This window comes from Crocodylus siamensis, chromosome 4 (assembly GCF_052110815.1).
Source record: "Crocodylus siamensis isolate JL-2025a chromosome 4, ASM5211081v1, whole genome shotgun sequence".
Classification (NCBI taxonomy): Eukaryota; Metazoa; Chordata; order Crocodylia; family Crocodylidae; genus Crocodylus; species Crocodylus siamensis.
Window position 1 is genome coordinate 163,236,755 of NC_143398.1, and position 27,926 is coordinate 163,264,680.

The window sequence follows — 27,926 nt, forward strand, 5'->3', positions numbered from 1 at the left end:
CATGGTTTTGGCGCCCCTTTGAGGCAGTTAGCAGCACAGCAGGCTCAGGATCTTGGTCCCAGCCGCCTTATGACCTTGCTGGCTCTGCCCTGGCTGCCTGTCCCTGTCAATCACACTGGACACATTCCTGGCAAGTAGGGGGAAGATGGCAGCACCACGGCTCGTCTGGATTGTCTCCTTAGCAGGCAAGTTCCATCCCGCCTCCTCCCAGGGGTTTCTGTACAAGTCAGGCAAGGTGGGGGCAGCCCAGATGCAAGGCAGGGGCAGTGTCTGGGGAGGGGGCAAGATATGCGGGAATTTAATACCCAGGGTGCAAGGCAGGGGATAGAGCAGGCAGAACAGAGCCTCTGCACAGAGAACAGTCCAGTGTACTAAATGCAGTGACCACGCCCCAGGCGAGAGGCCTGAGAGCAGACACTCTTTCCAGCCTTGTCCCCTGCTCTCCTGCCAGGGACCAAAGCAGGGAGCAACCCCCATGGTCAGACAATTCCAGACACCTTCTAAATATAACCGGCGCCTTTTCCTTACAGACCGAGTGGAACCGCCTGGCTTCCACAAGCCAGGCGTCCTGGAGCAGAGCTAGGGACTCTCTTCTGGGACCCAAGCTCTGGGGTTGGGAGGTGGTGGGAGGGGGCCCTATACAAGGAGGGCCCTGGCCAGTAGAATTCAGGATGAGCTGGCAGGCATCCCTTCTTGAGCTGGCAGGACTCTGGCCAAGGGCCCACAGCACACGCAGAGGATGTGTGCTGCGCACGAGCCCATTCTGGATGCAATAATTAGCTTGGTGCCAGAGGAAGAGCATGTCCTCTGGCTTAGCCCCAGGAGTGGGCTTTTCACCCCTATGTTTCTTAGTGCTTATAAGAGAAAAGCAAAGAATGTGGGGAAATGGAGGCCTAGACAGATGCCATGCCCCCATACTGGAGGCAGGAGCAAGAGCCCCCATCCCCAGTCCCATCCCCTTATATTGCCTCTTCACAAACTTTCCTGGTTTTTCCTGTTTTCCACCCCTTCTCTTCCTGGACCTGACTGTTCGACTCAGGGTGCTTTTGCTCCCCCTCCCCAGGCCTGTGGCTCTAACCCCAATCCCTCTCCACAGCAGTTTTCCTTGGTGGGCTCCTGGCTGCTCTCCCTGATCTCAGTGTCTATCCGGTGACTGGAGAGATCTTTGTGCACGAGCTGGAGCGGGAGCACTTCCAGGACGCGTTTCCCTCTATCCACAATAACGTCGAGGGTGAGTGATGACAAAGGAGGGTCATGCCACAGAGCCCAGTTCAGCCCCATGCAGATGGCAGGGTCAATGCTGCTTGGAGGCCAGACCAATAACTGGTTCAAGAGTAGGAGCCTCCACCAGAAATGTTGTCTACAGTGCGTCAGCCCCTACTCTTGGCCCACTGGCCAACATGCTAATTACCATCCACCCATCCATCCCTATTTACAGTGTATCTGTATATTAATCTATCAATCCCCATATACTGCCTGTCTGTCTATCCCCATACACCGTCTCTGTTATCTATCTGTTGGTCTGCTTGCCTTATATTATATAATTCAGGGTGCTCAATATTTTTTATTATATAATTCATGGTGCTCAACCCCCAGCCGTGGGCCAGATCCATCCCACATAGTTGCGTTTTTTGGCCTATGAGGTTCCCCACAGGTCTGGAAACTTGCTGATGGGGGAGTGTTGGCAATGAAAGATGCCACCTCTCCCATCCTGCCAAAATTTCTAAGCCCCACACAGAAGGACTGGGCCTTGTCTGTGCTAGCCCCATGCAGAGGGATTGAGCCCCTGTCAAACCTTCCCTATGTGCCTGGACTGAGTCCTGGCTGGTCCAGCAGCATACAGAGGAATCAAGCCTTAGCTGTATCCGCTATGCTTAGCTGGACTGGGCTCTGGCCAGGTCATTCACATGTGGCTGTATCAGGCCCCAACTGAGCCAACCCTGCATGCCAACCTAGTACCACTTATCCAGCCCCCTACTATAATCTGTAGTAATTTATCATATGTCATGATATTATATAAAAAATAATGACAGTAAATTGATGGTTGCTTTTGCTGTGTATGAGGCCATATCCAGGCATTCACAAATGGACAATCTCTGCCCTGAAGAGCTCACAGGACTAGCAAAGGGAAAGAAGGATCAGATCCCTGTGGGAGCTCTATCATACCAGCTCCATGTAAGGACCTACCCCTGGTCTCTGACACCAGTGCTTTATGAGAAAAAGTGCTGCTGCTGTTGGACTGGCACAGAACGGGGGTGTTGAGATTGCACCTGCTCAGGCAGCCTCCTCTCTCCATAGTGAGCAGTTGCTTAACTGGAAAGCACTGACTGACTTGACCTCAAAACGGTCAATTCTGCAGATGAGTTTTAGCCAAATACAAAATGAGGGAAAACACATTGGATATGGTTCAGCAGAGGCAGAAAATTTTTTTTGTGGGGGCTGAGTGCACAAGCACATGTGCCCCCCGCGGGCGGGAAAGTCTGCGGAAAAAGGGGCGGGGGAGGGGAAAGGGCCATGTGGGGAGGAAGTGGGGCTGGGAGCAGGCAGGGACTGGGAGGGAGCCGAGTCAGACCCAGGATTGGGGCCAGGGCCAGGGCCTGCTGTGCCTGGGCGGCTGCCCCTTCCCCTGCACCCAGGGTCATTGGCTGGCGTTGACGCCCCCCACACCAACTACTCCACCAGCCCCGAGTCCCACACCGGCCCTGTCTGCTTTCTTGCAATGGCCTCAGCCCCATACCATCTGGGGCGCCAGGTACTGGAGGTCCCATGCCCCTGGGACCTCCATGCCCAGCTCCTGCTGCTGTACACATTCTGGGAGTGCATGGGGGGGGTGTACCCCCAGATCTGCATGGGGCAGGGCAGGCTGCTGCTGTGGGCTGGAGCTGGTGCCGGGCTGTTCCAGGTGGAGGGGGCTGGGCTGTGCTCCGGGTGGGTGGTGGCGGCACTGGGAGGGGGGTCGGGCAGGCTACGGTGAATTTTTGGGTGGCTGAAGCCCCCTCTTATAGCCCCCTCCCAGCGCCACCACCATGCACCCTAGGCAGCAGTGGCAGCCTGCCCTGCCCCCCGCAGATCCGGGGTGTGCATAGCAGCAGGAGCCACACCCCCTGGATGTGCCGCTCATGGCTCAGTCCCACACCTCTCTGGCTGTGCAGCGCCCACCCGTCCCCTAGCCCCAGCCCCAGCCCCACTCCCTCCCCACCCCTGTTGCAACTGCTGGAAGCCCTTGGCTGGGCTGCCTTGCAGCCCTACTGCTGCCCCATGTTTTGTGGGGCTAAGGCCTGCTGCCTGTGGTTCTGGCTTACTTTCCCCGAATGCTATTTTGGGTCCATTCACACCATGTACCCTCACCTCTTTCTCCCCTCTGCTGGTCTGTGAATGATGGTAAAGTACTCTTGTCAATCTTGTCCCTGAATTTTATTAAAACAACCCTGAAGAAATAGCATTTTGTCCAAACTGAAATGATTTAAAAATTTGTTTTGAACTTTGCCAAATGCCCTGCTACTCTCTTTCTGCAAAAACTGATAAGGTCTTTGCTATTGGGACTGATTTGCTTGGAAGATGTCCTGATACTGTGGGGATGGGCAGAAAGGTAAAATCCTAAATTAGGTAAATTATATGGGATTCTGCAGGGGAAGAGTTCTGAAAACCCTAAAATTGTGTGTGTGTGTGTGTGTGTGTGTGTGTGTGTGTGTGTGTGTGTACACATGTGACACGTGTATATGTATTTTTTCAGAAATCCCATCTGATGTCCCCATCACCTTCCATGCCCATCTGTTGGGATACCCGGACCTGCCCAGGTGGCTGCGTTACATCCAGCGTGGGCCATATGAAACCGCCTTCCTCTATGGGTCACCCACAGCAAAGGAAAAGAAAGCTGGCAGGCAGACCATTGAGGTACTGAGTGGATGCTGTTCCCTACAGTCAGGGAGCTCTTGTGTGCTGCTGGGGGCAGGTATATGTGTATGTGTGTTTATAGGTGGCTCTATGTGCCTTTGAATAACTGTGGGAGTTTTTTTCAGAGTGTCTGTTGTTTATAGGAGGTGTATATAAATATATTTCTGTGATTGTGTGTTGTTTTGAAGGAGTGCTTGGTTATCATGTGTCTGTGTGTTACTGTATTTTACTTTGAGGAAGTGTCCATGTCTGCTTTTGCGCTGCTTTATGTGGGTGTGGTGTTTGAAGGAGGTGTTTATAGGTGTCTTCATGCAATTGTGTTGCTTTGTGGGAGTGTCCATACAGGTGTTTTGGTGGGATTGTGTGGTTCATGAAGGGTGCAGATGGGGAGGTAGAAATGTGCCTGCTTGTGTCAGCATAGCCAGAGGGAGCTATAAACGCTTGGTAATCTTGACTGAATTCAGAACAGTAAACCTGATTTCTATGCAGACCTGAGCAGACCTCAGTTGGAGACTCCCTTTGCTTCTAGCCCAAGAGCATCCCCCTGAAGCAGACCTTTTGGAGCTGCTGCCAGGGGATTTGAGGAGGTAGAAGGCCATCTCCCTCCTCAAGAAGAAGAGGCTTTTATTCCTCTGCCTCCTGGCCTACAGCTCTGGTCTTTGCCATCTACGGCAGACCCCCTGGCACAGGGAGAAAGAGAAGACCTAGGAGGACCTAGTTTGGGAAGTGGCTATTTTATTCCGAGTGAGGAACTTTGCTTTCTTTTTCTCTCTGTGGCAGGTGAAAGCATATAACAGACATACATATGAGACTGTGAAGCAAAGGGTCATCTTCAACATTGGCTCCTCCCCAGGTAAAGCCTACCAACTCTCCTAGTTTCACCACTCAAATACTTTTCCTAGCAATGCCCGCCAGTTTCCCAGGGCTGACCAACTTATCAGCTCCCCTGGCCTAAGGGAGCCTACCCATCATGCACCGAAATGCCAGTAGGGTGACACAGACCCTCCTCCTTCCATTTGGAGAGTCCAAGGGGCCCCTGGAGTTTGAGCTTTCCCACAGACACACAGTCATCCTCACAGCTCTGAAGCTGGTGGACTATAAGGTGCCTAGACTTTTATACGTTAGTTCTGAGCCCATCCCCACAATGTCCCAAATGTCTGATGTCTGTTGGATCCCTGATCCAAGCTGCTGTCTTTGAGCCCAGTCCCAAACCTCGTCACAGTGGAATCTCTCTCTTCCCCCACCGTAGACGAGCAGCTGCCATACCAGGCAGAGTTCTTTGTGAGGAACCGAGATGTGGAGGAAGTGCTACCGGGGGAGGCACAGCAGCTGTTCCAGCAGGGTGTGGACAGCATCTGGGATCAGGACGACTTGCGCATCATCAACATCACGTCAGCCTTGGACCGGGGAGGTCGTGTGCCCCTGCCTATCGAGGGCAGAAAGGAAGGGTAGGGAGTGGGACTTGTGCCCTAGGATATCAGCCACCACAGGGCATTAGTTTCCAAATGGCTTTCCTCCTCAGAGGTCCCCTGTGCCCATGAGTGCTCCTAATCCAGAGGCTCATCATCAATAGGCAGGGGATTCCTGAGCTGTTTCCCCTACTCAGAGAGATTCTAGGGATATCCAGTGCCAGTGCATTGCCAGACCATGACCAGGGACCTCCTGGATACTCTCTTTCTTCATGACCAGAAGAATCCTGGATCATTCTCATGACCAGAGGGTTCCTAGGCATTCCCTCAGCTTCCCTCACTGGAAGGACTAGGGCTGCTAGGACTGCCAGTTTCCTGAGCTGTTATCACCTACTTCTCACTCATGCCACCTCCCCTCTCCCCCTGTGCTCTGTTTCCTAGGGTGTACATCAAGGTAGGATCCATATACCCTTTCTCTGACTGCCTGATGGCCACCAAGTCTCTTGATAATGAGGCCCGGTGCAAAATGGAGCAGCAGATAGTTCTTGCATGTCATGACAGATTCTATCCTGTATTCATAATCGACTGGTGCAATATCACGTTGGTGAGTAGCTTGGGCCATGTCTGGGTTATGCTGTGGAGTCTCCCATGCAGCTCTCTGTACTCTGCCTGGAAACCTGGCTTCTGTGAAGTCAGCTGGAGCCCTGTAGAGCCAGATGCTTCCTTGTAGCTTTGGTCTCACCCTCATACCAAGGGAGATACCACCTATTCAGTATCTGTGTCACAGAGGAGGGAACCTTAGCATGTAGCATGGCTAATAGAGAACAGGAGAGGTGGGTCTTTTCCTAGCTCTGAAACCAACCTATTGGGTGATCTCAGCCTCAGGCAAGTCCCACTTGTAAACCAGAAATCTCTTTCCCCTTCCATCTCAGTCTGTTTAGACTGCAAGGGCTTCGGGGTACAAGCTGACTTCCAGCATGACTCTGAGTGCAGACACACAGCATGATTGCTATAAAGCAGGGGTTGCTATAAAGCAGGGGGCACTTGAGAAGGCCCTAGGGTGTACATGTAGGCAGGTGGGGATGGAGCGCTGCCATGCACCATCCCATGCTGCCACGCAGGCACTAGATGCTGCCAGGCAGGCACTAGGCACTGCCCTTCTGGCTGGACACAGGGGGCAGGGGAAGTTCACAACCAGTGGCTACCACCACTCCGTGTTTGGCTGCATGCCACCTCTTCCCACTCTGCATCCAGCCGCTGAAAGTACACTGATTCAAAAAGGTTGAAAACCTCTGCCATAAAGTAATATACTGCAGGCATGTCTACATGTGCAATTAATGTGACTGAATATACTCCGGTTCAATCTGAGCCAGAGTAAACATCCCAACATTACTGTCTACACATGCATTTAAGCACAGTAATTTGCTACACTGCTGGATACCACTTATATCTGATGGGACTATCTGGCAGCTCAGTAAATTAGTCTACTGCACCCTAATTGCCACATATGTGTAGATGGTGATGCTTTACTGCATAGCAATTTAGTTTGCAGTGCAGTAAATTGTCTCGTGTAGATGCGCCCCATGGGTTTTACTCTGTGGTGAATTTACTCTGTGACAAGCAGCAGGTGTGTCGGTAGCTTTTCTAAGCTAGGTGGCCTGAAGTAGGTGCCATTACTGGGCTAGCCCAATAGGTGGTGAGGGAACTAGTTTGCAATATGTAGAGGGCTACTCTTGAGTAAGCGGGACAAGAGTAGCAGACAGGTTTACACATACAATCAATATGAAGATATAAACTCTGGTGCATATCACGCTAGAGTTTATTGCTCTGGGGCTTGCCATTTGGACATGTGCCCAGGACCACAGCACATTGAGCTGGGTTGGAGCAGCCCTGGCTGGCAGGGAGCCAATGGGGTAAGCCTGCCAGGCCTGTGCTGCTCCAACCTGGCCCAATGTACTGTGGAGAGGCTGGCTGGTGCACAAGGATGCTCCAGTGCAGGCCTAGCTGGCAAGCAGCCCTTACTGAACTACCCTTGTGCCCCAGCCAGCCCCATCAGCATCTACACGTACGTTGCTGCTCACAAGAAAACTCCACAACAGGGTGGTACTTGTATTTACAAGTGCCATCCTACTGTAGAGTTTATTAGCTTCCTGTGGTCTAATAGGGTTGCACATGTAGACACCGAGGGCACCTGTACATGTGATGGAGAAGGCGATTAATCAAGTCTGCTGTGAGTCTGCTGGAGTGTGTTAATTAGTGTGCTCCAGAAGCCTCCGCATCACATGTATTCAATGTCTCTGCATTTCAAAATGGTGGTTGAGAGGAGTTTTAGCTGAATGAGCTTTAGTTAAAGCAGCTGCTGTCCACCTCCCGCTGCCAGGCTGAGTTCCATGGGGCTGCTCGGAGTGAAGCCCTGGCTCTCTCCTGCCTCCTGCCATCGGGCAGCTTTGAAACTTTTAAAACGTTTTGAGTGCCATCGTTTCATTTCAAAGCTGTTTCAAAGTTTTTTGTTTTGTTTTGATTTTGCTGTTTCAAACTTGAAGTGTATCAAAACAGCTTTGAAATGAAACACTTGGCGAAATTTCACACACCTCTAATGTTTACTGCAGAGTTAATTAGATAGCTATAGATAATGTAGATGTGCCCACCCACTATGTAGTGTAGTTTTCTCTAGTGGACACATACTTCTGATCTCCTCAGAAGTAATTTTGCACTGGAGAACAGCATTGTGTCAGCAGTAAACACTGTGCAGTTTACACCAACTCTACTTTTCCTCCAGGGTAAACTGAGAATACTCCACAGTAAATCTGTCATGTGTCCACACCTGCATTCTGTGTACAGCACTGCACCTGATTTAATGCAGCTGGTGCACATTATCCTTGTAGTTAAACCAACCTGATTTCTGTGCACAGTGGACTTGGATCTAAATATATCCGCAGTCCATCCAACATAGCAGGGCTCTGATCTCAGCTGGGGCCACTGTGTGCTGTTGTAACGGTAGTAGTAAAACAACAAAAGTGCCAGGTCTCAGTAAACTGCAGAGTGGTGCTTTGAGCAGCAGCAATATGTCCTGGGAACAGAGGAACAATTTCAGGCATAACAACCTTTTTCATGCATCTTTTGCCTGGAAACCCAACCCTTGGAACCCTTGCAGTGCTTTTTCTCACCAGCAGGGGGAGTCAGGCTCCTGTGCAGGAGGTCTGTGCAGGCTTGTCAGGTATCACCCATCCCCTCCAGCACCCCTGAGGCATGTTGCTCAAACAGCCAGTTTTGTCCAGTCTGTGGACCCTTGCATGGGGCATACCAGTAGTTTTCCAGTACTTGGACAGGGGGAATGATTGGGGATCCCTAGGGGAGAATCCTGTTGTACTCAATGGGAAAGTTTCTCCTGGCTGGAAGCTCAGGATCCAGCTGATGGTAAATGTTCTTACTCCTATGGAATTCACTAGGATGCTTCACACCCTCCAGGCAGGGTCATATCCACTATGGGACTCCAGTGGTTCCTGCTGCTGTTTATTCTGGCATAACAGGTGCTGCACACATAGAGTGAGACAGTCCGTGGCCCAAGGACTCGTCCTTCTCCTGGGCCTGCAGCTGGGCACTCCAGGCACAGGAACGTGAGGTTACACAAGGGGTGTGTGGCAGAGTTGGGGCTAACCTCCTGATCTTCTGAGTTCCAGCCTAGTGCCCTAACCCCAAGCCTGCCCTTTTTTTTCTACCATCAAGAGTTCCTGCCTTAGCACTTTGCTCTGCTTTTTTCTCCTGCTGCCTTCAGCACTGTCTGCTCCTGCATGGCTCTGCATTTCACCCTCCTCCAAGCCCCCTCCCAGCATTAGAGATGAGAGTCACTCCAGATGCTGCCTGCTGTTCAGATTCAGCTAGGCTCCTTTGATACCTGCAAGAAGCTCTGATGTCTCCAAGCCACTCATGTGTTGGACTAAGGCTTGGGACACCTGGGTTTTTTTCCCAGCTCTGCTACTAGCCTTTTAGGTGACCCCTGCCTCAGTTTCCCCACTTGTAAAATGGGCACTGACCTTCCTTGGGAAGTGCTTTGAGATTTGCAGAAGGAGCACAGAAGAACTGTTCTTTTGGGGTTGTTCCCTCCCTCACCCTCATCCTCCAAGCACCACTGAGATCTAACCAGGCTTGTGGTGGGGTTTGGAACAGGGGGCTGTGCAGTGACTGGCACAATGCCCTGGCATCTTTGAATTGGCTTCTGCCATGATGGCAAATGATGCTCTGTCTGATCTCTCCTTAGAGGGCGGCTATAGAGATAACCTCTCCCTAAAATCCCTCCAACTATCCTGACAGCCTCTCATTTTCCAGATGGATCTCTCCAGCCCCAGCACCACAGGGCCAGCGCTTACCTTGGGAGATGGGGTTCTGGAGGACGGTAGTGAATTTGAACCCCCCACAGATGCCCCTGAGAAGACTTTTCTGTATGACTACCTGCTGACCATCCTCCTGCCCTTGCTGGTGGCCCTCCTGCTCTGTCTTTTCCTGTCCTACATCATGTGCTGCCGAAGGGAGGGCCTGTAAGTCAAGCACTGTCTCAGGCTGCTGGAACCAGGCAAGGGGAAGGGAAGTAGGAGCTGGGAGGGGGAGGCAGGTGTGGAGGTCTCTGATGAGACCTCATCTGGCTTGCTTTTCCAGGCAGGTGGGTCTTTATGAACGAGCCAGAAATATCCAATGGGGTAAAGGCTTTTCTTGCACCTGGACTGTATTTGGGTCCCTCTGCACTGCTGACCCTAGGAAATTGATCACATTCTTCCATGGGATCTGTCACTGGGACAGGGAGAGAGTGCAGCTCCTTTGGCTTCCAAAGCAGAGCCCTCTGGGCATTCATGTGGTAGGAGAATCACCCCTAACTAAGAGCAGTGTGGGGCCTATGATGCACAGCAAAGCAGGTTTGAGTCCATCCAGTCAAGGTCAGAAGCACACATTTCCTTGCTGTGGTTGGGCCTGGCCAAGGTGTGTGCAACCACATGCTGAAGGATCTTTTCGAAGATGTGCTTGATCTTAGCTGGATTCTAGCAGCATGACTGCTTTAGCGGCTTCCAGGTGGAAGATCAGGGTTTGGCAGTGTTGCCTTCCACTGATTGTCTCCTCCTGCCTTTTCTCTTTTTTCATAGGGACAAAAGGGACATGGCAACTTCTGAGTAAGTTTTTTAGGGTCTGTATTTGCATGCGTGTGAGAGTGATTTGCTCTCATGTATGTGTACGGTATATGTGAGAAAGGATGATATGTGGGAACTGTGAGTAATTTCTCTGGGATGTGTATGTGAGTTTTGTGCTGTACAGTTTCTCCTGTTACCTGTTGGTGTGATTATGCTTATGTGCGGCATACCTGCTTGGGGATGGGCTTTAGGTGATGACACTTTGCATACTGAGCCTGTGCTTGTTTGTCTGCTCTGTTTGTGGAACGCTGTGTATGTGTGCACTTCTGAGGTGTGTGTGTGTATACACTACTTCATTGCTGTACCTGGGGTTTATTTCTCCTCCCAGACAGCCCCATGACTCTTCCCATCCCTTGCTTCCACTCACATTCCAATGCCACCATAATACAGTGATTTCCTTCTGTGCCAGTACCGCTGGACACATGCCCCTGCAGTGGTTGGGACAGGTCCCTGATAAGTGACAGGTCACCTAAGGAAGCACAGATCTCCCATTCGCATCCTCTTAGGGCCTGACCTTCTTCTTCAACAACAAATGGCCATGAACACGAGTAACTAACAGCTAACATTTCTGCAGCCTAATTCATCCCCAAGGCAAAGGTACATGTATATGTGGGTCACATCACTGACCACTGTAATGCAGCCAACTTGGGAGTGAAATGAGGGAGCTGTTTAACAGCCCACAACAGCACCACCTGACACACTGTGAGTCTTCTGGGAGAGTGTATCTGGTTAGGAACCCCTGCTGAATTGCGGTTATGCTTCAGTGTGGCTGGCTAGTAAAGAGTAGGGGCACAACGCATGACGCAACGCATGATTGGGCGGTGAATGTCAAGGGCTATAGGCTGTACAGGAGGGACAGGATAGGAAAGAGAGGTGGGGGCGTGGCGCTCTATATTAAGGAGGAATACACATCCTCGTTAATTAGCAAGGAGCCAGGGGAGGGGCACTCTGAAGTGCTTTGGGTTAGAGTACAAGGCAGTCGAGGGAAAAGGGATTTAACGGTGGGGGTCTACTACAGACCTCCCAACCAGGGAGAAGAGCTTGACCAGGAATTCTTGGGTCAGCTCGCAGAGGTAGTGAAGGCTAAGGATGTGGTAGTCATGGGGGACCTGAACTTCCCAAACATCTGCTGGGAGGAGCAGTCAGCCAGGTCTGAACGCTCCCGTAGGTTCTTGGCCAGAGTGCAGGACCTCCATCTAACCCAGGAGGTGCACAGCCCCACCAGGGGAGACGCCTTGTCGGACCTAGTGCTGGCCACGGGTGACGACCTGGTGAGGGGGCTGCGGGTGCTCGACCACCTGGGCGACAGCGATCATCGCCTGCTGGAATTCACCATCCAGCGCAAGGTGGCAAAGGCATGCAGTAAGGCAGCGGCCCTAGATTTTAGACGGGCAAACTTCAACGAGCTAAGGAGGATAGTTGGAGAAGCGCTGAGGTTCCGGAGGGGAGGGGAGCCGGGTGTCCAAGGAGAGTGGTCACTCCTTAAGGAGACGTTCTTCCAAGCCCAAAGGAAGGTAATCCCAACGAGGATCAAAGGGAGCAGGAGAGCACACAAGCCTCCGTGGCTCGCCAGAAGCATCCGGGAATGTCTCCTTGCTGAAAAGGAGGCTTACACCCGATGGAAAGAAGGGGTCATCACCAGGGAGGACTATTCTGTAGTTGCTCAGGGATGTAGGGGGTAGTTAGGAAGGCCAAGGCAGAGATGGAACTGGGACTAGCTTCCCAGATTAAGGACAATAAGAAGTCCTTTTTTAAATACATAGGGGGTAAAAAGAAGGTCCCGGGTAATATGTGGCCCTTGCAGGATGCCATGGAAAACTTGGTCGTCACACCAGATGGCAAAGCTAACATGTTTAACAATTTCTTTGCCTCCATCTTCCTAACTAGGGACCAGAACAGCCACCTCCCTGCTGGGCCCCCCTCGGGCCCTGGGGGAGGCACACCCGGGCCATGGGTTAGCAAGGATTTAGTTAGGGAGCTTCTGGAGGGGTTGGACGTATTCAAGTCAGCCGGCCCGGATGATCCCCACCCTAGAGTTCTAAAGGAACTGGCCAAGGTCATTGCAAGTCCCCTGGCACGGCTTTACGAGCACTCGTGGTGCTCTGATGAGGTACCAGAGGACTGGAAGAGGGCCAACGTGGTCCCCATCTTCCAAAAAGGCAGGAAGGAGGACCCGGGAAACTATAGGCCGGTTAGTCTTACCTCCATCCTAGGCAAGCTGTTTGAGAAAATTATGCTGGCACACATCCAGGAGGGGCCAGCAGGGGACTGCATGCTTAGGGGCAACCAACACGGGTTCATCAGTGGCAGGTCCTGTCAGACCAACCTGGTGGCCTTTTACGATCAGATCACCAGATCGTTAGATGCAGGGGTAGAAGTGGATATAGTCTTCCTGGACTTCCGGAAGGCTTTTGACACTGTCTCTCACCCTGTTCTCATTAAGAAACTGGGGGGCTGTGGTGTAGACACCCACACAGTCAAATGGGTCGCCAACTGGCTGGAGGGCCACACCCAGAGGGTGGTAGTGGATGGGTCCTTCTCAACCTGGAAGGATGTGGGCAGTGGGGTTCTGCAGGGCTCGGTCCTCGGGCCCGCACTGTTCAACGTCTTCATCAATGATTTGGACGAGGGGGTAAAAAGCACCCTGTTCAAATTTGCTGATGGCACTAAGATGTGGGGGGACGTGGGCACACTGGAAGGATGCAACAGGCTACAATCAGACCTAGACAGGTTACAAGGGTGGGCGGACGAGAATAGGATGGGTTTCAACACAGACAAGTGCAAGGTGATGCACCTTGGGAGGAACAACTGGCACCATACCTACAGGTTGGGTAACTCCCCTCTTATCAGCACAGAGGCGGAAAGGGATCTGGGGGTCATCATTGACTCCAAGATGAACATGGGCCGGCAGTGTGGGGAGGCAGTCAAGAAGGCCAACCGTACCCTGTCATGCATCCACAGATGCATCTCGAGCAGGTCCAAAAAGGTGATCCTCCCCCTCTATGCGGCACTGGTCAGGCCGCAGCTGGAGTATTGCGTCCAGTTCTGGGCGCCACACTTCAAGAGGGATGTGGACAGCATGGAGAGGGTCCAGAGGAGGGCCACTCGCATGATCAGGGGGCAGCAGGGCAGGCCCTATGAGGAGAGGGGGGATCTAGTGGCCTGTTATAAACTAGTCAGGGGGGATCAGCAGGCATTGGGGGAGTCACTGTTCCCCCGAGCACCGCCAGGAGTGACCAGGAATAACAGTCACAAGCTGGCAGAGGGTAGGTTTAGGTTAGATATCAGGAGGCGCTACTTCACAGTCAGGGCGGGTAGGGTCTGGAACCAGCTTCCAAGAGAAGTGGTCCAGGCTCCTACCCTGGGGGTGTTTAAGAGGAGGTTAGATGAACACCTTGCTGGGGTCATTTGACCCCAGTACTCTTTCCTGCCATGGCAGGGGGTCGGACTAGATGATCTGCTCCCTTCCGACCCTAGAAACTATGAAACTATGAACTTTGAATGGTGTCTGTGATATGTAAGCCCTTGCCAGGAGCCAGGGGACACATCTGACTGATGGGCCTGTCTGTAGCAAAGTGTCCCTTCCCTATGCTGGGACTGAGGGCCAACACTGAAGGAAGAATGCTGCCTCCGGAGTGCTGGAGGTGGCATTCACCGGAGGTGTCTTCTGAGCCCATGAGATGTCTTTCTGGCTCTGCCAGCAAGGGCTCATGCTTTGTCCCATCTCTACCCGCTTCTCTTAGCTGTTATCAAACAGGTCTCTGCTTTGTCCCCCTTCCAGCCCCAAAGGATGAGCCCGGACTCAGGACCATAAATACAACTCCAGTGTATTTTTCACAGTAATGACACTGTGCCCATATGGGCCCTGTCTTTCATTCTCTGAATTACTACTGCCCAGGTGGGCAGACTTCTGCCTTGGCTTCCTCTGCGGCCCCCTCAGAGCCCTTCTGCTCCTTCCTGCCCAGCTTCCTGCTCCTGTGCCCAGCCCTGTTGGACCGGCCCCACTTCCTGGGTGCCGCGTTCTTGTTCAGGGCTTTGCCAAGGCGGAAGGAGCCAGAGGCACTGGTGCCTCTCAGATGCCGCAGGACCCCCTTGGCAACGAGACCCTGGAGCACTCTCCGGAAGTGGCTTTTCTTCTTTGCCATGTCATAACCAGTGGTTATGAGTGATTTCATGAGGGCTTGTAGGGAAATGCCCAAGCGCTTCGTGGAGGAGGCCACAGCTTCCACAATGAGCTTGGAGAGGGCCTGGGTTGGCAGCTTGGGAGGGCGGATCTCCAGTGCCTTGTGCTGCCTCAGGAAGCTGGCCGCCAGTGCCTTGGGTGTACTGGAGGGGTCAGCTTGCTCCACTGTCTCCAAGTCTGGCTTAGTGGAGGCTGGGTCGGCTGCGTCCAGGCTGGTTGTAGGACAAGAGGGTGCCTGGGGGGATGCTCTCCCCTTGGTCATTCTGCTCGCTGAAGAAAACGTCTTTCCTGCCTCACTTACTACCCACTGCCCAGTGCAAGACACTGCAGTGAAAGAGGCTGCCTTGTGGCTTCAGATCTGACTTTGCGTTTCGTCTTCCACTCGGTGAGCTCTGATGCTGGGTTGGGCTTTGTGTTTAAGTGATTTCCACAGCTGAATGCCGGAGATTCAGACAGGGAATGGGCCTGGGGCAGCCTCAGATTCCCAGCTTCCTTGGAGAAAGCACTGAGACTTCCCTGCTGCCTTCCAGCTTTTCCCTCACAGGCTGACCTTTATGGTATGAGGCCTGATTTGGGGCCCTGGAGCTCGGCTTGGAGATCCTGGGTCCAGGCCAGGAGATCTCGGATCTGGACTTGGCTTCTTTCTTCAAGAAATGTCTCCCTCTTTGGGTATGTGGGCCACTGTAGTGAGAGTCCTCCTGCTCCGCGTGGCTCCCAGCAATCCAAGTTGCCTGTGACACTGACCTGTCACAGTTGTCATTGAGCACCAGGACAAACTAGCGGTAACCATGACAACAAAATGTGACAGAGTGTGATGTCATAAAGGCCCTGTGATGTCGATGAATGTGTTGCTCCATCTCACAAGGGTCTGAGTGATGTTTTATAGATTTGAAGGCTATCACAAGACTTCAATTAAAAACACACTTCAATTTTATTCTCTTCCAGTACAACAGGTCCAGAGGCACTAAGCAATCTGAATGCCCATGAGAAGGAAGGGAAGGGGGGTCACAGGGTGGACATTATACCTTTTTGTAGAGAAATTTGCTTCTACTCTGAGCTGGGTGAACCTCAACATTAATTTCCAGAGAAAATTCTGACAGGTTGAGATTCATTTTTCTTCTGGATGAACTAAGAACAAACGTTCCCAGAATTCTCTGCAAAGCAAAATTTTCAAAAGAAAAAATTCTCTCTAGGCCAGTTGAAATGTTCCCTTCTGACAAAGTATTTTCATTTTGTTCTAGTCCATCTTTTCAATTTATCTTATAACTCAATGTCAATTTTGAAATGAAAATGCATTATAACTTGAAAAAGTCGAGCGTTCCATTCCAATCAAATTGAGCTCTTTTGACCTTATTAAAAAGCTTTGGGTCAATTTTTCCCCCTAAATTGCTCCAAATTTCCACATGTTCTTGTAGGAAGTTTTGATTTTGATGCACTGACTTGTTTTGTTGGAAATTTTTGACCACTTCTCCTTATCCAGGGGCAGCAGAATTTAGCATGTAAGCTGTGTCTTGAGAAAGCACGCTTGTAAGCATGTGTATGAATGAAGTGACAATATGAGGGTGAAGATTTGTCTGGGTGTGTGCGATGGTGCACAGGTATCTGGGTCTGCATAGATATTTGTTATCGTTATTTTTCCAGTTGATTTCACATCACTACATAACAGTTATTCACCTGTTTTGTTTATTTGCATACTTCCAGTGGGACTAAAACATTTTCTCTTCAGTTATATTTCACCATGTTATTTGCATATTGGCTTTGGTTTATTGCATAAGCTAAACTAGGAAAAGGAAAGCCAGCAAACCAGTGATTGGTTTGCTGAATAATGCAGCAATTAAGCATCATGGGAAAAGAGATATCCACCTGTAACAGGCAATTTGGCACTGTGTTTCAAATTCTGAAACAATGTTGTCATCAGGAAAATGACTGCAGGTGACTTTCAGTTATTTTAAATAATTGTAAATGATTAAGCATATTGCACTGGTTTGAGGAATACTTAACACATTCCCTGTCACTCCCTGCTATATCAGGCCATTCATTCAGCGGCCTGAGAGAAAGAGTAGGGAATTGTTATGTGTGGGATTTTCATTATTCACGCACACATGGTCAAGTGTAAAGACACAGTGGGGCATGAGATATGATTGAACCTCAGCTGCTGTCATGATTTGCCAGTAAGCCTTGAAGAGCTGGCATAAAAATGCATGGAGAAGCTTGAAGTATTTCAGTTAGAGATTATGCCACCTGTTTCCAGTCTTGTTTTTTTTAAATATTTTGTTCATTAACCCAATCTACTTAGTTACATAATTCTGTTGGGAAAAAGGCTGTGCAAATAATAGGAATACACTATGTGGCGGGATGCTTAGTGTGCCTGTCCCTTGAAGAAGTGAGGCGGCTTGAGGAGTAGCCTGCAGGTGATGAAAAGGGCTAATGAGAGAGTCACTGGATTGGGAGTGGGCAGGGCTTGGGCTGTATAAGCCTGGGTCCAGAGCTGAGCAGGCAGTAAGCATCCAGCTGTGCAGGATGGCTGCAGCTCCTGAAAGCCAATGCAAAGAGTCTGCAGCAGTCTGGATGTTTAGGAAGGAAAGAGGTGGAGAAGGTTCCTAGGGGACCAAAGGGTCCACAAGCCCAGAGAGGGGCCATAAGTGGGACCAGAGAGCCCAGAGAGGGGCTGAGTGTATGGAGTGAACATCAGTGAAGTGATGATATCTGCGAGGTTTGGGTGTGGTGTAGGGGCAGACAGAACCATGCAACTAGCCCTTAAGGCTATGACCACAGACACTGTGGTCCTGGGATCAAGCTTGGGAAGCCCTGGGACAGCCTCCCTTACCTAAACTAAATACATCAAGTTGTGGCAGGCACATGAAGGGGCACATGAAGATAGGTGGAGGGTGAAGGGTCCAATAGAGAAGGGGAAGTCGGTCGGGGGAGGCAAACAGAGATGAGAGGCTGGGAGAGTGTTGGTGCGTGTCCTGCTTCCACCCTGGTAGGACAAAGCCTTGGAGACCTGAGGGGCCTGGCTTCTTTTCCTTGTGGCTCCCCACCCCTGCCTCCTGAGGCAGTGCCCTGCAGGGCCTTTTCAGCTGCATCCCCCGACAGGACCTAATTCTGCTGCCTCTGCACCCCATCCCAGCCTCCATCAGGGAGAGGGGACCTGTTTCCTGGCAGGTCACTGCCTGAAGGAGCCAGCCCAATCCCCTGGCAACCTGGAGCTGATCCAGGCCAGGCATTTTGGTGCTGTGGCAGGTGAATTAGATTGCATTTGACTCTCACTGCCTGCCCTTGAGCTTGCCAGTGCCTCAGTGCCTGGGTGATTGGCATTCTGTAAACATCTCAATGGCTAGGCAAGTGGGCCTTGGACTAGACAGTGTGACCCAGTGTACCAGGCAGTGTGTTGGAGGCCAGTAGTGTGGGTTCTGTCACTGGCTTCCCATGTGACCTTCCATAAGCCATGCTTCTTCCATCTTTGTCTACTTAGATCATAAGCACTCTCAGTGCCTTCTTTCCCCTTGGGCAGAATCCCTTCCTACTCCAGACTCTCCAGTCCTTCTGTAACATACCCTTCTTCCCATGATGGCTATGTGCCCTGCTTTGTCAAGAACCACCAGGCCATCTCCAATGACCCTTGGCAATTAGTGCCTTAGGTCTCTGTCTCCTGGAAATGCAGGCAGCCCTTGGGCATGTCGGCAGCCCCTGGAGCACCCCACTTGTGCCATGCTGGAGGAACCATCCTGCAGAGCTCTCCCAGCAATGATCATCCTCTTTCTGCAACACCCAGGTTATGCCTTCCTGGTCACTGCACCCTGTCTGGCACTATTTTTGGGGAGATGGAAGGGGGTCAGAACCCTGCAGAGTATTTCCTCCCCCCTCTCTGTGCCCTTCTTTGAAGATAAGCATGGATGCAGGATGATTTAAACACAACAATCCTTTTATTTAGCACTGTGAAACATCTGTACCTTGTGGGGGTCAGCCCCTCAGGTGCTAGCTTTTGACTACTTGGCCTTGGGTTGTGGCTTCTTGGACACATCCATTAACCCCATACTTCCTCTTTCGGCCAAGGTGGTTGCTGCTATCCCGATCTTGAGGACTTTCTCCTTTTTCTGAGGTAGCTTCTTTTTTCCTTGGCCTCCACCCATCTTCTTAGCCAGTTTCTTGCTGATCCCAAAGGAGCCCGAAGCCCCCATGCCTTTCAGCTTTTGCAGAAGCCCCTTGGTTACCAGGTTCAACAGCACCCTCTTAAAGTAGTGCTTCCTCTTCACCATGTCGTATCCTGTGGCTTCAATGGTCTTCTTAAGTGCCTGCAAGGAGAGGCCGGAGCGCCTATTGGAGGTGGCCACGGCATTCAGGATGAGCTTGGAGAGGCCCTGATACAGTGGCTTGTGCAACTTGGAGGAGCCATCACTTGCTGGACTGGATGTCTTACTAAGTGATGGCTTGGCCTTCTGAGAGAGGCCAGATTCTGAGGACTTGGTCCTTTTGGAGTTTCTGCAACCATAGCGTAGCACCTTACCAGAGAGGCCAGAGCCAGATGGCTGGGCCTCAGGGAAGAGGCTGGAGCCAGAAGGCTGAGGCTCATTGAAGAGGCTGGGACAAGATGGCTGGGGCTGCTCTGGATTCTCACTTGGCTCTGCAGCTGGGCTATCAGAACCAGCGTTTCCTGGACCAGGTCTCTCCAGATCCAGGTTGGGTGACTCTGTAGAAGGAATCTGGGGAGGCTCATTCAGGTCAGTCATTTTGCTTTCCCAGGGACTTCCTTCTCTTTGTCAGGAAGTCCTTCCCCACTGTGTATGTGCTTGCCTGTCTCTTCCTATATGGATGTGCGCTGCCCTTTGGCTGTCCTGCCAGCAGCTGTATGTCCAGTTTACCTTTGGTGTCTGCTCTGAGACATCACACTCAGTAAATTCTCTCTGGAAGCCGAGTGGCTGTCTTGTTGTTCCAGCTGTCTGCACGTTGCCTCGAGTTGCTCAGACAGCTCAGTCTTTGGCTGGATAGATACGTCCACGTCTAGCCAGCTCTTGTTCAAAAGGTCTGCTCCATGGAAGAGAGCCAGGAAGAGCTTCCCTGAAGGGGAAACACTGATCCCTTACTCCTGCCTTGCAACTTTGGCTCCTTGTGGCCAGCTGGGCAACCCGATTGGGTGATGGTCTCTCGGAAGGCCTTCTCTCACCACCCTGGGTACCAGTGGAAACTTTTCCAACACTTCGTCCTGGATTCTAGGCTGTTGCCAACAATGAAGTTGTGGGTCAATTATAGGTTGAGGGACTAGTGAGCTATGAAGCAAATGCCACTTGGCAACTCGTGCTGGGATGCTCAAATAAATTGGTTGCTGTGAGTACAGAGCTTTGGGTATTGTGACATCAGACATACCCTGTGATGTGTGCATGTGGGTGTGTCTGGGCAGATGTCTCATATCACACATCTGCCATATTGGACTTAGTACAAGTGAAGTGCAGGAATAGACTAATAACCCTTTAAATAGTTTGTGAGGCCTCTAGTGATTCACACTGTGCTCTTTGGTTTCCAAGCTGCCAGTCAGAGCAGCAGCGTGGTGTATGTGGCATGCGTGCATGTAGTTGATGTATGTACCAACAGATGTACCTGTACAGCTTCCTTGTGCTGTGTTGTGTAAAGAGCAACAGACATCATGTTGCATTTCAGAGACACTGAAAGATTTTAACAAAACCTCCCCTGACTGCTTCCACCTTGATCAAAAAGCCCCTCTTGTTCTGAGCTCTCCCACCTATTCACAGCAGCTAAAGGCCAGGCTGCTTGGAAGTACACAGCATCCACAGACCTGCAGCAGGGGTTGAATTCTGCAGAGAGCTCAGTGTGTTGGGTAGCCACAGGGCCCAAGCTGGAAGGAGTGTCACAAATGGGAGATGCACAGGCCTGCTTTGAAACATTGGCCCACACCGAGGAGCTGAACCCTTCTGGAAGCCCCACTCTGATTTTGCAGGCTCTGAACTCTTGGCAGACTGTCCTGTGGAGGCCCCAGCCCACTTCCCACTGGATACCAGTTACCTCCCTGCTCAACTCAGATGTAGTTTCACTGGGGGGTGACATGTGCAGTCTGTGGCGGGATGGAGTTCAGCTTAAAGATTATACTGATGCCTTTGTCCTTTTGCATACATCTGCTTGAGGTACATTCCTCATTGCTTTATGCTGATCAAAGGACTGGCCCAAGGACTCCTGCTTCCACCTCCTTCTCTCCTTCTCTCCCCCCTTCCCCCATCTGTATTACCCTTCTCTGGGTCATGCCCTCCCCAGCTGGAGGCTGCTGAGCAATGCAAGCTGCTGGCACCTACTGCACCCAGTCCCTTGGCACCTGGTTGCTGGTTACAAGGCTCGGTGATTTTTTTGCCCTGCCAGGTGTGTGTTGCCAAGGGCAGTGGAATCCTGCGGAAAGGGCAGGTCAGGCTTATCTGCACATCTGACTCCCCTGGCTGGACCCAGGCAGGATGTCCTTCTGGTAGGACCAATGAACACAAAGAACACAAGGGCCTATGGCAGAACATGTCCGTTTCCCTGGACACTCCATCATTGACCTCGGGATTGCTGTTCTCGGCAAAAAATAATTTTTTAAATTGAAAAACCAATTTGAACAGGAAACTACAGAACAAGAAATCATCTACAGACTGGACTGTGTTAAGCATGGTTTAAACAGGAACTATGGATTCTTATCTCATTACCTGGATTTAGCTTCTGTGACCCCCTTTGTTCTAATGGTTTTTCTGCTCATTTCCTTTTCTCTCCTAGCATTTCCCCCTTCCTCTCTCTCCCTCCTCCTCTCTCTCTCCCTACTCCCTTTTCTTTTGTATTCTAATTTCTCTGTCCTCCTTATATTCTGCTTTCTGTATGTCCTTTCACAGCGATTGATGAAGTGAACTTGGGTTCACGAAAGCTTGTGCTCTCTCTGCATATCTTATTTAGTTAGTCTATAAAAGTGCATATGTACCTTGCCTCTGACTGACTTCAGACTAACACAGGTCTAACTACATCTCTTGAGGAACCAGGTCATCACTGGCTCTTCTTTATCTGCAGCGAGAAGTGTTCCCATTATGCCTCTGGTTTCTTGAGATCCATGACACCTGGCCGGGTCTTCTTGTCCCAAAATGGGGAAGGGGAAAAGGCACCAGCACCCAAAAGAACTTGAAGAGGAGGAATCATGCTACAGGTGTTAATGATCCCTATGACCCTCATTTGTTAGTCCCTGTGCTAGGTAGGCATTCATCGGCCTACCTATGCCCATGTCATGGCTGTCAGCTGGTGAGTGGACACCTAGGCTTGTGCCTTGGGGCTGGTCAGGCCCAGGGACTCTGGATCAAAGCACTTTGGGCTCTGCAGCCTGAACTGCTTCAGTTTGCTAGCCCTTTGTCAGGGACAGGGTCTTGAATCTCTGCTCCTGGCGTAGCTGTCACTGGAGATTGACAGGGAGCCTCCACCAGCATGATCCGCCATCTTTCCTGCAGCAGCCCTTCTATCTTTTCATGTAGGATCAGAGTGTCACTGGAATGGATTCACTGTTTCACTCACAGTCCATGCTCACACGGCCATCCTGGACCTAAGGAGAGGTAATGCCATCCCAGCATTTTACTGAGCCCTGATTCATGGCTCTGGATCCAGAGGCTTTAAGCTTCCTGTATTCACTTGCTTCTGCCCATCTTGGTCCCTTTCAGGAGACAACCAGACATCAGCCTTTGTACAACAGGAGACCTCAGTCACTTTTTCTTTGGTGACTTTCTCCTGTCTCTTGGATGCTGGATGTTTCTTTCTACCCACCTTTCCCCTTCCCCCTTCTCTCTCAGTTCAGTGGAGCCTGAGTAGTCTTCACTCTTTCCTGTCCACAGGAGTAGCTTGGCCAGCAGTCTTCTTGACATGGGACTCGTTACTCCATGTTATAGCTTCCAACTTCCACAATATCCTTGTGATTTATTGGTCCTGCTTTCGAGTGACAGCCACCCCAGCACTGGCATAAGGAAGGCTGCCCTGTACTCCTAGCAAGGGTTCCCCATCTGGTCACTCCAGACCTAGTGTTGGAGGTCATTGGTTCTGACCAGGAAAGCATTGGTCCATTTCAAAGGCCTGGTTTCTTCCATGTTAACTGTGGCCCCTTGCCATGTGGCTAGGTGAAGCCTACACCTTCTTTAGGGACCTTGTCCCCCATTTCCCTTCCTCACACTGGGCTGCTCTTGACAGTCAGGTGATGACATGGCTGGGATCATGGAGAATGCATCAGAGGTGAGCTACAAGGTGGTACCTGGCCTAGTGTTTATCCTGGACTGATGTAGTGTGGCAGGCATAGCAGCGCAGTGGATGTGCAGTGTTGTTAAACTGCCAATACCTGTAGATCACAGGCTGTCCGGACTCTTTCCTATGCAGGGTGTTAGACGCTGGAGATACTACCCAAGGTTTAAATGACTCCCCTTCCACCGGCGATGTTTTTATTAAGACCCTTGCACTCTGGGATTTGCCTGAGTGTGTGAAGGTCCATAGCTGACACTTTGCCTATGTAGGAACATTTCAGGCTTTTTGGTTTTTGCTACTTGAATACCTCTCCGCCCACATTCTAGCACATGATTGCTAGACACAGAAGTAGCTTCTCCCAGCAGGGATGTGCAGCCCCCCTGTGGCAGAACCCAGAAGCAACATCCAGGTGAGTACCAGCCAGATCTAGTAAGCCAGCCAAGCAGGCTTCAACTCTTCTGGAGGCCTTTCATGAACTGCTTGTGGGCAAGAGTCAGTCCACCCATCACAGAGATGCTACCTCCAGGGTGGCAGCAGCCAGCAGTTTAACAACAGTGAAGCAGTGTGATGAATTGGAAAGTGAGGGAGGAAGACACTTTATGCAACTGAAAAGAAAGAGCCATTTGGACAATTACGTACATTCGATGTCTGAACTTGAAAGTTGGCAAGGATCAGCACTGTTCCCTTTGCAAAGTGTGCCACAGGCTCACCAGTGACCAAATCTCAGGGCTTCACTCTTCCTTGGAAAGAAGAGCAGGACTCTCATAGCATGTTGAGAGCTTCAGTTCAGGAGCAAGCTGGGGGATGTCCACCAAGCACAAATAATGTGGTTCTTGTCTCCTATCCACACAAGTCAGCCTAATGCTGCTTTGCTTATAAGGCTTCCAAAGCAGCACAACACAGTGCAGCACTCAAAGCTGCTCCCATCCCCCTCTCTTAACTTTCAGGACTTTCCTTTGCTGTTGCATTTGACTCTGTAAAAAATGCTTAGACACAGGAGAGGTTTAAATATTGGGATTACTTTATTGAGCACCTGCCCATAGCTGGGCCCCTGCAGGGGCATTTCTCAAGCCATGGCTTTCCGTTTCCTGCCCCGCTGGGCTGGTTTGCTGGACCTGGCAGGTGCTTGCTTGGATGTTTTTCTGCTTCCAGATTTCTTCTTCTTCTTGTCAGTAACTTTATTCTTTCTCTCTTCGCTCCTCTTGCTGGAGCGGAAGGAGCCAGAGTCATCAGGCCCTGTCATCTGCTTCAGAAGCCCCTTGGAGACCAGACCCTTGAGGACCCTCAGGAAGTGGGTCTTGTTTCTCATCACATCATAGCCAGCCTTGGTGACAATCTTCTTCAGGGTTTCCAGTGAGAGCCCCTGGCAGTTTGGAGAGGTTGCCACAGCCCAGAGGATGAGCTCGGAGACACTGGGGCTGGCATTCTTGGAGACAGTGGGCTGCAAGTCTGCATTCGAATCAGAAATGCCCGCCTCTGAACAAGAGCCTTCGCATGGCTCACAGAGGCTGGTCATGCTGGTGCCTGAGACCTCTGTTTATACCTATTGATTCCTGATCTAAGGGGCTTTTCCTTCAGATCAGAGCCACTCTCTCACTACCCTCCAGGCCACCTTCTCCTGTCTTTTTTCAGGTTCAGTGAGTAGCTCCAGTAGCTGGGGGCCACAGCTCTGTTCTTGGCTTTCTTTCCCCACTCGGCTCAGCACCCAGGGCCTGACTGGAAGTACAGGCCGAGTCCCACCTCTTGCTGGTGCCCCCAGACCAGGGGGATAAAAGCAGGTGTTGGTTAAGATTTCTCTCCACAAGTGTGCCAGTTAATGCCCATCACACATCACAGCTTTTGTACCTCACAACTCAACTCATGTCCTTCCTCACCCACCAACTCTTGGGAAAGCCTTGTCCAGTTCCTCAGCTGAATTCTAGGCAACTCCCCCTATTCGTGTTGTCTAGGTCCTTGTGTGGAGGATGCTGGGCAAGTAGTGGTGAGCCGCTTGGCAAGGCCCACCCCAAATGCTGTCACAGCCTAGTGCCATGGCAACAGAGCTTAGTAGATTGTGATGTCAGAGAAGCCCTCATGATGTGTGTGCATGTGGGTCTGCAGCCTCCTTTCCCATGCTGTATACAAAGGGCATGAACTACTGTTATAACAAAAGTCATAGTTTTTAAGCTCACACCAGCCCCTTTATGTCAGTGCAAGTTTTGCATTGATTTCAGAGGATCAAGGATTTCACCATACATGTGGGTGTGATGGGGAGCAGAAATGCAAAGCTAGTGGGAAGGAAGAGCCAACCCTTCATCCCAGGATTGTGCAGCACTTACCACTCTGTGATGCTGCCCTAGACTGGTGTTTCTAAGCCCTACCCCAGTGCACATGTAAATGAGTTTTGTGCTGCAAGCAAACAAGTGCCTGTATGTTTGCCAGTCTGTGGAAGATTTTGTGTGTGTACATATGTGTGTACAAATAGTGCATGCAAGTGTGTAAACACATGAGCTTGCTACCTGAGGGGGATCCATTGCTGTCCTTCTGGCTCCCAGCTCTCTCCTGTCTCATGGGCTGCAGTTCCTGCGCTCTGATGAACTGCTACTCCTTTCACCTCCGAGACAGGAACTGGAGATCAGTGATGGTCACTCCCTTAGGCACCGATGAAAACCCCAGACAGACTGGACAGACCTTGTTTCCCTTCCATCTCTCAGGAGGTAACCAGGGAACCATGAATGTTTTAGCCTGATGATTCAGTGCTGCCAATTGTGGTGGGGTCCAGCAGCTGCATCCCTACACCTTCTCTTGCTGTGCTGCCTCCTTTCCCAGCACCAGAGTACTGAGGCTCCTCAAAGGTGCTAGCCACTTACAAACCCTGGTACCCCCTAGGAGACTGGAGCTCCCCTAGGAGCTGCTCCCATGCACAGACCTGGCTCCAGGGCTGTGTTTTGGAAAGAACCAGTGTCACCGTAAGGAGCAGTCAGGCAGCAGGAGTGTAACATGGACCCCAGAGGCCTCTGTCAGGCAGACCCAGCCCCTCAAGTCCTTCCTTGTGGCACTGGCTGATCCCACAGGATGGTGCAAGCTCCTAGGGCCTCATGCTTAGGCTGTGCCCATGCCCTGAATCCCTGCAGTGCAGGCAGTGCCCTCACCTGCTGTCTGGGCTGTTTCTTTTTCATTATTTTCCTTGAGCAGAGCCAGACCCTGGGAGGAGGCACTGGGTAGGGAAGGAGGGAAGCTCCTCCTAGTCTGCTCCTCCCCAGGCAGGAGTGGTAGGGAAGCAGCCCTGCATTTCTTTGCTGATTGCTCCTGCCTGTAACAGCCAACACCAGTTCCATTGGCCCTTTGCAAGCCACCACAAATAAACCTACACGTACTGTTTTTCAATCCTTTATTAACCCTTCCTAAGTCATTTAGTAACATCCTTAACACAAGTCATGGCAGTAGTTATTCCTAGTGGGGGTGTATTAGGGCAGGAAGGAAGAGTCAGGATCCATCCAGCCCTTTCCCCAGCTGTGTCTCTACCCCAGGGTGACTGGACTGATGGTTTGACCACCCTCCTGTCTGTCAGCATCCAGATGGTGCACCACAACACAATCCATGGCAACACGGAGGAGCTGAGGCACATGGCCAGCAGCAGGGAGGTGCCGCAGCCCCTCTCCACCCTGCCCATGTTCAACGTGCGCACAGGCGAGAGTATCAACCCCATGCATGGGCGCTACGACAGTGCCCACGTCCCACTCATCCTGGACCAGAAGTGAGTGCCCCTTGGGTGGGACTAGCCTGGGTCTGGCTGGACAGTATGGGTGGTGGACAGCAGAGTCTTAGCCTGGGGTAGGTCTCAGTTTTTCCCCTGCCAGAATCAAATTTGTTAAGCGGGTTGTAAAGCAAGGAGAATGAGTCTGAGGGCATCATTGCACCAGGAGCCCTTTATACCCATGGAGCAAGGTGGAGGGGCTGCTGGGGAAAAGCTGCCTGGGGGTACAGGACCCAACACAGCTGTCTCTAGCAGAAGTGCTTCTAGCAGGAGACTGCCCAGAGCAGACTAATACCCCAGAGAGGACCACCTCTGCTCTTCTGTAGGGGCACAGGGCACTGGGGCAGCCTCTGTGACCGAGTCCCTGGCCTCTCTGTTGGGTACAGTGGAGGGGACAGACATCAGTGCTCCTGAAGGCTTCTGACTAGAACAGGTGAGACAGTTGAGCACAAAGGATATGCAAGAGCTTTCCCCTTAACCAAGCCATGGTTGCCTAGTGGTTAGAGCACATGCCTTGAACTCAGGGGCCTTATAGCTTGTCTACAGTGGGGACCTCAGAAGCTGTCCTGAATTAGCATTTCAAGTGAGTGGTTGAATTAAACTTTGATCAATGCCTGTGCAGGCACTTTTTTTCTAAACTAATTCACAGGGCATTGGCCTGGCTTAATTCTGAGTAAGAGCATCTCCATGGGGATTCGGCACAGGTTAACCAATGCAGTCTCCCGTGCATTCACACCAGCTTCTCTGGGTGTTGCCATGGAGACAGGCACTCTGTTACCCATAGGGTAGGGTGGAGGCTCCCTCCCAGCTCGGCGGTCCCCGGAGGCGAATGTTGTCTAACTCTGAAGCATTATTAATATGCATAACAATTAAATGCATCCTTCCTCTTTCTCCCAGGTAAAGGCCAGACCAGGTGTTTGTTTGCCTCTGAGTGACTCCGTGTGCAGTGGTGAAGCCCTCTTATGGTTGGGAAGAACAGGGGGACCTGGGAAGAAAGTGTGGGGGGGGCAGGATCTTGATTTTTGTAGTATGCGACTAGAGTAACAGGTTTGAAACAGAGAGATCAATGTACGTGTATGTAACAAACAGAGGGACACAGGCTCCAACCATCGGAACAGCAAATAATTAAAGAAGAGTTGTGTTTAATATTGAAACTCTGTCTCTCCGCTTTCCTTTGCTGCTCCCTAGTCACTGACCCATGCCAGCAATCTCTGCGGGCGCTAGATTGGTTAGAATGGCAGTCAAGGGGTTAACACTGCCTGCTGCTGTTCAGATCCAAGCACCTC

At 51.3% G+C, this 27,926-nt stretch overlaps 1 protein-coding gene across 4 annotated transcripts; it reads left to right on the top strand.

Moving 5' to 3' along the window:
* The first annotated feature begins 123 nt into the window (after positions 1-123).
* On the top strand, positions 124-27,794 carry SGCA (sarcoglycan alpha). Of its 4 annotated transcripts, none has more exons than XM_090044721.1 (10): positions 124-185; positions 1,097-1,231; positions 3,734-3,894; positions 4,675-4,747; positions 5,144-5,342; positions 5,745-5,907; positions 9,615-9,838; positions 10,436-10,462; positions 26,455-26,640; positions 27,538-27,794. In XM_090044721.1, exons 1-10 carry the CDS (start codon positions 146-148, stop codon positions 27,539-27,541), a joined length of 1,212 nt encoding a protein of 403 aa, XP_089900847.1. In that variant the 5' UTR covers positions 124-145; the 3' UTR covers positions 27,542-27,794. The 4 variants fall into 4 exon arrangements, with proteins under 4 accessions (XP_089900847.1, XP_089900849.1, XP_089900850.1 ...); XM_090044723.1 differs by having other exon boundaries at positions 9,630-9,838; XM_090044722.1 differs by having other exon boundaries at positions 133-185; positions 1,100-1,231.
* Positions 27,795-27,926: the final 132 nt, after the last annotated feature.